This window comes from Onychostoma macrolepis, chromosome 25 (assembly GCF_012432095.1).
Source record: "Onychostoma macrolepis isolate SWU-2019 chromosome 25, ASM1243209v1, whole genome shotgun sequence".
Classification (NCBI taxonomy): domain Eukaryota; kingdom Metazoa; phylum Chordata; class Actinopteri; order Cypriniformes; family Cyprinidae; genus Onychostoma; species Onychostoma macrolepis.
Window position 1 is genome coordinate 19609656 of NC_081179.1, and position 9714 is coordinate 19619369.

At 33.1% G+C, this 9714-nt stretch overlaps 1 protein-coding gene across 1 annotated transcript; it reads right to left on the reverse strand.

Moving 5' to 3' along the window:
* Window positions 1–5089: 5089 nt before the first annotated feature.
* phlda2 (pleckstrin homology-like domain, family A, member 2) lies at window positions 5090–6401 on the reverse strand. Its single transcript, XM_058767560.1, has 2 exons — window positions 5721–6401; window positions 5090–5415 (listed from the first exon to the last, which is right to left on the reverse strand). The coding sequence occupies exon 1, from the start codon at window positions 6269–6271 to the stop codon at window positions 5747–5749; it is 525 nt and encodes a 174-aa protein (XP_058623543.1). The 5' UTR covers window positions 6272–6401; the 3' UTR covers window positions 5090–5415; window positions 5721–5746.
* Window positions 6402–9714: the final 3313 nt, after the last annotated feature.

Sequence of the window (9714 nt, forward strand, 5' to 3'; positions counted from 1 at the left end):
GAATTGAGTCATGTTGTGATGACAGTTGTAAAGATAACAGAATAATAACGCCATAATTTTGTAAAAAAAATAAATAAAGGGACGGACAAACAAGATGGTGCACTTGTGTTAAAACGTTCGGTAACACTTTATTTTGATGGTCCCTTATGAACATTCTGTTGACACTAAGTAATGTTGCAACTACTTGTCAACAAACTTTCATAGGAGTATTAGTAGACTGTCTGCTTCATATCTGCTAACTCCTTATTGTGTTGGTCTCCCAACAGATATTCTACTGACTATAAGTAACTTTGCAAGAACGTGTCAACTTAATCTAACCCTAACCCTACCAGTCAACTAATACACTACTAACACTCTAATGAGAGTCAGTAGAAATGCAGGTGCAACATTATAGTCAATAGAATGTGTTAAAGGGACCATCAAAATAAAGTGAAACCAAACGTTCTAGTGACCCCTTTCAAAGGGGAAATATTGGTTTGGTCCAAACTAAAGGGAGGTAAAGTTTTCTCAAGAATCTGCAATTCATCATATGATTGAGCACTAAACAATGACTTCGGACTGCAGTAATGATTCAGAAGGGTGTGCCAATTTTAAGATCAAACAAGCAATTGGTTAGTGCAGCTTATCTTTTAGATATGGGACGAAAAATACATTTCCGCTGTAAACCCAACCCTAAATATACAACACTCTCCGGTTCCACCTGCATGACTGTGAAGTTTGATGTTCAAAAGTGTTTGTTTGAGACACGGACCATTGTGTCTCTGTATAATGCCAATAGTGACAAGACTTATTTGTACAATGTCATATTATATATATATGTGTGTTTGTGTGTGTGTGTGTGTGTGTGTGTGTGTGTGTGTGTGTATGTGTATATCACAGTAAAAAGTGATAAGTTGACTTAAAATGTATTGAATTGTCAAGTTCGCTTAACTTTAAAAAAAAACATATATATAATTTACTTAATAATTTTAAGGCAACGGGTTTCCTCAATTTTTTTAAGTCAACTTATCACTTTTTACAGTGTATAAACTAAATTAAATAAAGTAAAAGAAAATGTGTTTTGAATATTTAATTAAATTATCTTAACGTTTTATTTAAAAAATCAATATGAAAAATTCAACAAAATGGGTATTTTTTAGACACTTGATAAAAATCTTAATAAATAATAGTATTAATAATAATAATAACAACAACAATAAAAACATTTAATGGGGTTTAAATGGATTTAAAATTTGTGTCCTAAATATATAATTAAATACTTCATAAAAGAAATATGTGTTCCAAGTTTCCTAAATATACTAAACAAAATGCTCCATAGAAAAAAATAACAGAAAAAAAGGTGTCCACTCTTTATTAAATAAACTAAATAAAATGCATAATAAATAAGTAAAACAACTTGTAATTCAGAATCAGAATCAGAAAGAGCTTTATTGCCAAGTATGTTTGCACATTCAAGGAATTTGTTTTAGTGTCACAGCTTCCAGGGGCCCGTTCTTTGTACGTCGCTTATTACATCTGAGATGATTTGAAAGATTCCAGATCTTCTAATCCTGATAACTGATCTCTGGCTAATTTGGTTCTTCAAACGAATTTGCGTATTAGATTAAAATATCTGGATTAAGTTGTCTAAGATTACTGCACGTTCTCGTGTTCCCCAAAAAGGGCAGATGTATCGATCCTCGAAACCACGATCAGCAATGCAGCGATTGGCTGGCGGCAAGACAGCAACGTAATGACATCATGTCATTAAAAAAGACACCTGATGAAAAACTTGACAAATTTCTGGACCTTTATAAGGAAACAGCCAAGCGAACAAAACTACATAAATGTTATAATAGATAAATGAATTGTGCACTGTTTTTAATTTATTTGTATTTTTTTTTATACATGATTCCCAATTATTTATATTCACGATTTCTAGTATTTGTACAGGCTTTACATTTTTATGTCAATGTTGTAATTAGCAATTCATTTAATTTTATCTTTGAGGCAAATTTCTTATGTAACAGCATTAATTAAAGTGTCTTATTAGAGATCTAGTTATCTGCATCTCCTGCGCTCCATCAAGCCATTCCCATAATAGCTGTCATCACTCAAATTAACGATTCAGACTTTATAGCATGTGTGTAAGACTCCAATACAATTATAAAGTAATTATTTCATCACTAATAAATCCTTCAATGAGTAAAACTGGCTGTGTCTATAGTATTATAGACTACACAATCGCTATATTATATTATTATATTATTTTCAACTTAATTTTTTAATTATTATTATTTTAAATTATTGTCCCTGGACCAGTAGGGTACTCTTGGAATAAAGTAGCGGTGGCTAGGACAGCTTTTAAGTATCAATTGTGCTTAAAAAGATGCAGTCTAATCCTGTTTACATGAAATAAGTTTATGGACCCGTTGCTATGACAGCAAGTCTAGGATGAGCTTCGAAGAACCAAATGATCCAAGATCAAGCGATATCGTCAACAATCAAATCCAGCTAACTGAGTTAGCGACGTACGAAGAACTTAAGTACTCAGAAACAACAACGACAACAACACACAGATAATAAAGATAAGATGTGAATAATGTACACACACACACACACACACACACATATATATATATATATATATATATATATATAATAAATTGTATGTACAGGTCTGCTATAGATATACTAGGATGTAGGGTGATAAATAAATATGAGGTTATTGCACAGTGGGAGAACATTAACTGTTCATGAGGTGGATTGCCTGGGGAAAGAAACTGATCTTGTGCCTGACTGTCCTGGTGTTCGGTGCTCTGTAGCACCAACCAGATGGCAAAAGTTCAACAAGGAGATGGCATGGATGTGAGGGATCCAGAGTGATTTTCTGAGCCCTTTTCCTCACTCTGGATGTATTCAGCTCTTGGAGGGAGGGCAGGGGAGCACCAATAATCCTTTCAGCAGACCAAACTGTCCTCTGTAGTCTTCTGATTTCTGATTTGTGCCCTGAATATTTTTAAATTAAATGATCCCAATACAATTATTGTTAATAATAATAATAATATGAAATATTGTCCAAATTGGTATATTTTTTATTAAATACACAAAAAAATTGTGCCCTAAATATATTTTAATAAATACACTTAACTAAATACTTCATAAAAAAAATCTTAATTTTCCTAAATATGACCAAATTAAATGCATAATAAATAAGTAAAACAACATGTAATTTGTGCCCTGAATATTTTTAAATGAAATAATCCCAATAAAATTCTTGTTAATAATAATAATATGAAAAATTTCCAAATTGGTATATTTTTTAGTATATACACACACACACAAAAAAAAACCGTAACTAAATTTACACAACTAAATACTTCATAAAAAATCTTAATTTTTACTAAATACGATCAAATTAAATGCTTAATGAAAAGAAAACATGTCTAGTTTTATTTTAATGTCTCATAAAAACATTTTCATTCAAATTTGTCCCCTAAACAGTAAAAGCAATAAAGTACTCAAGTCCAAGCTGTATTTTGAATGTAATTGTAGTTTAATGCTGTTTAGATGTGATTATATTCATAATATATCAGAGCTTTGTGCACCTTTTTGCTTAATTAAACCATAAAGAATATATAGGCCTATAGATTAGAAGTGATTTAGCCTCTGTATCTCTAATCTCAGGTGTTATAACCAAAAATCATAGACACGTTTTTTTTTCAAAAATGAGTCATAACAATAAAACTCAATAAGATGATAGAGGAACTTAAATAGCGATGACATATGCCAGGTTTATGATCCCGGGTTATAAATGTCTCCATCCAGATATCCGCACACATCCAGACCCCACGAGAGAATACAAAGTGAACCTGAGCCTGGAGTCTGTCAGGAGCCCAGAGCTGAGGGGGCAAATTAGACAGACATATTTCTTGACTGGATGCTGCTCCTTAGATCAGCGTGTCTCTTTGATCCGTATAGTAGCTGGATACGACTTCAAAGCCGAGCCTCCATAATCTGTAAAGCTGCGTAACTCCACCGAGACCTCCGGCTTTCTCACTTACTCCACTGACACTTCAATAAAACAACATATACACTACTGCTAGATCTGCATAACCAAAGCCTGTATTATCAGTTAATGCATTATATCTAATAAGAAACATCATATAGAAAAATAGGCTTTGTAGGAGTTTTAATGCTGTTGGAACAAATGGCACACATTAATGTTGAGCGGTTTCCTGTAATCACTTGACTTATTGGATCTCAGCTTGATAAGACGGCGGCGTTTATTGTAGTTTGGGTGGATCACACATTTTATAATCTTATCTACGCCTACACCTGTTCATAAGGGCAAATGTGAAGATTACAGCCGCAATAAAGCATCAAAAGGACCCGAAGGAACATCGTCCAGCTCTTGTGTTACTTTTTAAGGAATTTTTATGGAAATGTTAGCGTGTAATAAACGTTGTCAGCGGGTGTGGCTCACGACACTATGCTATACAACAGGTCCATTGAGTTATTTATCTGACGCACAATGACACCACATTTCTGAATGAACAAGTCACTTCCACTACAAGGGACTTTCCACTCCCTTAAAAAAACGGCTGATTTTCTTTCAGAAATAACTGAGGGTGTTGCAACAAAACTGCAAAATATCATTGTAAAGGCTAGCAAATCTTCTAGAAGCGTAAACGCTGAAATGTTTTTAGTTATAACTATTGCATAAGGACTACAAGACTATAGTGCAGTCACATTATGACATGAAATCATTTGTAAAATATTGTATAAATTATTTTAGAATTAAAATTAAATTAAAAATGACAAAAAATTAGAACTTGTCACTTTCGCCCTCAAGAGACTTCTCATTTTCTCAAGAAACGCCTGGTTTTGTTTCAGAAATAATTGAGGATGTTCTGACAAAAGCCACAAACTATCATTATAACACTTTTGTAAAAAAAGTATATGGATAAAAAAAAAAATATGCCATATTATTTTGAAATTACGATGGTGTAACCACCTGTTTAAGGAAAGCGCACAACCGAATTGTCGCATGAAAACATTACAAATTAAATTAAAAACTGTTACTCATAAATGAAGTCCGAATACAATCTCAGTTTTATGCAAATTTATTTAAATAAATACATACATCATGAAATAACTTAATACACCATTGGTATTTGCAGCATTCTTTTGTAAAAATAAATAGATACATTTACATGTACACATCCGCAGCCTTATGGAGGCGCTTAAGAACGTTCAAGGATTCAGTCTTGAGTGTTTTTGAGGGTTTTGATTGTTGAAATCATTGCAGGTTTATTCCGAAGGCCTTCACGGACCAGCTCAACGACAGTCCAGACTCTGAGCACATGGGCTCCTTTCAGACATGCCGACACGCTTCGCTTTGGTCCAAGCTTCAAGATTCAGTTCGTTGTATCTCTAAATGAATCAAAAAAGGAGAATTCAGTCATTCAGGTTTTCATCTGGAACTAGCCTCTATTCGAATGCTAGCTTGAACACAGGCCTAAACCATAGCAATTATGTCAAACAAGTATCCATATGTCAATGGTACACTCTTTAAAAATAAAGGAGGTTTTCACCAGTTTTGGTTCCCCAAAGAACCATTTTTTCTTAGTGTGAAGAACTTTTAATAATCTTAAGAACGTTTTGTGGAATGAAAAGTTCCACTGATGCCAATAAAGAACCTTTATTTTTAAGAGTGCAGGCAGTTGATTTATTCTCACCATGTTTGGCTTGGATTGGAAACATCTCAAGGTGCTCTAGCCTTGCATCTCTCCTGCTGTCCCAAAGAAGTGTTCTCCGACTCCTGTCGCGTTTTAAAGTCCTGAATGGCTTTTCTGTTCTGAAAGTCAATCAGAGCCATTGTAATGACGGCGTTCCAGCAGTTCTCCTCGCCTGGGCACCTGAAGTCAATCTCCTTATTGTCTGTGGTCACGATAGTGAAGTACACGAACTTCCCAGTGCGCTCCACACAGTCCACCTTCTTAATGGACTGCAGCTTGAGCTCTTTGCTCTTGTTCTTCTTCTGGTTGTCCGTGTAGATGTTTAGGCTGTCCGTGGTGAGGACGCAGGTCTTCCTCTTCCAGAACTGGAGGAGGTTGTCGCTCCTCTTCTCCAGCTCGCCTTCCTTCAGCACGTGGGAGATCTCGGAGCCCGTCATGGTGGCGGCGCTATTGGTAATGCTCGGCTTATGAACCAGGAGACAGGAGTATGAATGTCCCAGAGCTGCGTATAATCTCCGCTGAAGCCGCCGACCGACGCTGTGCTTCTTCATGCGTGCGTAAAATCCAGGCAGACGCGAGTGAAATGCGGCGGAGACCGGCTCCAGATTTAAAGACCGCGTGCGCCCGTCCCTCGTGACGTCATGACAACTGTTGCCGGAGTATGAATGGAAGGCGCGTGGGCGACCGCGATCCGGAGAGAACTTTATAGCTCTAACATGCCCGAACTTAGATTCTCACGCAGCTGAAGTGATTTATGTAGAATCTGAATCGATCACAAAAACGTAATTATTCTAGAATAACACAATACGGCACAATATAGGCCAATGTAAAATAATAACATACAGTCATGCATTTGCGTATTTTCAAATATAATAAATAAGTATTTAATTATTATTTTTATTTTTTTATTTATTATTAATAAATAAAAATATATATTTAAATATAGAATACATTTATTTTATTTCATTAAAAAGCAAGCGTCTAGCAAACACAGGAACTTCAGTCCTGTTTAAAATGCATCCCAGGATGCAGCTAATGAAGTTGGTCCAGTCTGTGCAGAGATGGAATATAACAAAAAAAACTCAAATACAGCAATATTATTATTATTTTTTAATTTTTTATTTTTTTTATTTTACACAAGAACTACAACACTAGTGTACAACCATGACATGAAAATATAGATAAAAAATATGAATTATTTTTAATAAAATAAATATAATAAAAATAATAAACACATTTACAAAGTCACTTAGTATACACTTTTTCAAGAAACGTCTGGTTTTCTTTCAGAAATTACAGAGGGAGTTGTGACAAAACCACAAAATATAATTATAACACTTTTGTTAACATTTAAATGGTAAAATGCTATATTAATTTTAAATCATAACCAGCTATTTAAGGAAAATGCACAACCAAAATGTGATATAAAGAACACTGTGAAATAAAAAATAATTTGAATAAAATGAAAACTTTTTTGCTACATTTTTGTTGTTTGTAAATAGTAAAGAGTAAACAGCAATTTTTCCTCTTTTTCCAGCGGAAATGACCTATGAAGTGTTATTTACAGAAATATATAAATAGATAGAGAGATAGATATTGTCAGATTATATATAGATAGATATTGTCAGATTGTAGATAGATAGATAGATAGATAGATAGATAGATATAATCATGACCTGATTTCAATAATGACTCATTCTTTCTCAAAGTAAGTCAGAATATTTCAGTTTTGCTTTTATTCACGTCTCATGTAGGCCACAGCATGCGGGTGTAAAGTAAGCATTGCTTCATATCAGGGTGGTTATAAAGATGTATAATATGAGCTTACATGTGTATGGAGAGGATTTATGGGTGTGATACATTATGAGCTTTTACAACTATTCCTCAAACACAGACTTGAGTAACTTTATAATGAAGCAATATGAAGTATGACTGTGTATATGTTATATGAAGTAATTTCCTTCGTATACATTTGGTCTTTGAAGCAGCAGTTCCACAATCCAGACCGGTGTAATGATCATAAATGCTATCAAACATCCTTTTATGAACCATCTTACCCTTTTCTTTCATTTCTACTCCCTGTCAGTGGGCTGTATTATGGTTACAGCTGTGTGTGTGTGTGTGTGTGTGTGTAGCGTCATGAAGAGACGAGGCATGTCTGCCGGATGACTCACATCAGTCCTGTTGATTCCTGAGGGAGGAGTCCTGCCAAACAAGGAGTGCTGGGATTTTGCCACCTCATTCTAGCTCTGGCCAGAGGTCACTTCTGATCCCATCTCAGACATATCCTAGTATGATCAATCATAAATCATTTAGGATCAGAGGAAAGCGTATTCTTTTGTGGCTGTGTTTCTTTTGGTTTGTTGTCTAACCTCACATTCCCATAAAGGCGTTTTGTCTCTATGGAGCCCAATATGGGTAACAGTGGGCGTATTTTGATTCCAGGCAGTGAACTCATTATCTGTGGGAAGTCATATCAAGGTTTTGGGACATCGGTGGGATGAGGGTTGGGATCTGAGAAAGGAAGTTTAGACTGGTTTGGGAGAAATATGCTTCAGCAAGTTGGATTTTTCGGGTAATTTCCAAACGAATGTGCGAGGGACTTTTGTTTTGTGGCCTTGTAGAATTATTTGGACTTTATACAGAATCTGGTTGAACTAATCAAGTCTGTTCAAGCCCAGTTCATGGCTGCCCTGTTTATGAATAATTACAATGATGTGATTCATACTGTAATAAGTCTCCACCTTCACTTCACAAAAGTGTCTTAAGTTTAATAGATCAAGCCAATGTTGCATAACCATGTCACTGCATGTAGTGTGAAAAAAGGGTCTAGTTTAGTACAGAATATGACATTTTAGAAATTACTTATAAAATTCATTTCCTTTGATTAAAATTGAATATTTCTTCATGGAAATAGTTTCATAGAAAAAAGTTTGTTGTTTTTGTAATATGAAAAGACATCATGTTAAATATGTAAAAATGTGTACATATGTGTGCAGAAAACAGAATTTTATTGTTTGATTACCTACACTGAAAAAAATGGACATAGCAGGTCTTTGAAATTACAAAAATGAATCATGTTTATACAACACAATTCATTTATATTTCTGTTGTGAACGTGTTTTAATCAAGCAGATTTCAGTTGTTCGTTTTGAGTGTTGAATTTAGACATTTTTCTCACGTTGACTGAAACGGAAATCTGAACTCATATACGGAGGACAGTTCGTTGAAGAAATCGTTGAATATAGTCTGATCGTATAGTATAGTGGGACCGATGTACACAATAAAATTACGTAAATTCAAAAGAACTTTTTTTTTTTCAAAGTATGTAAAATATTTTACATATAATTCAATATAATTTAAAATATTTAAATATAAAATATATCAAAATTATAAATATTTAAATTATTTAATATATTTAATATTTAAAATGATAAATATATTATTAAATATTACAATATTTATATATATATAAACATATTACAATATTACATTTGTACATTTTTAGGTCCAGCACAGCCATAACACCACTAGACTATACTATTCAAACTGTTTCCGCTGATTGAAATAAAGATACAATTTTATTGTTTTAGTATTTTTTTAAAATATTTCTATGTAGCTTTATTTGTAGTATTAGTATATATATATATATATATATATATATATATATATATATATATAGTTCTAGTGTGTATGTGTGTGTGTGTGTGTATATATATATATATATATATATATATATATATATATATATATATATATATATATACACACACACACACACTAGAACTATATATATATATATATATATATATATATATCTTGCTTTTCAACTGACTGAAATGAAATATTGATTGTTGAATGAAAGTAAAATAAGTAAAGTAAAATAAGTAAAATAATTTAAAAAATGATAAAATGACTAAAATTATAACTGAAGTAAAAATAAAAAAAATACTGTATAACAGTATATAAATATATAAATAATACAAAATAAAAA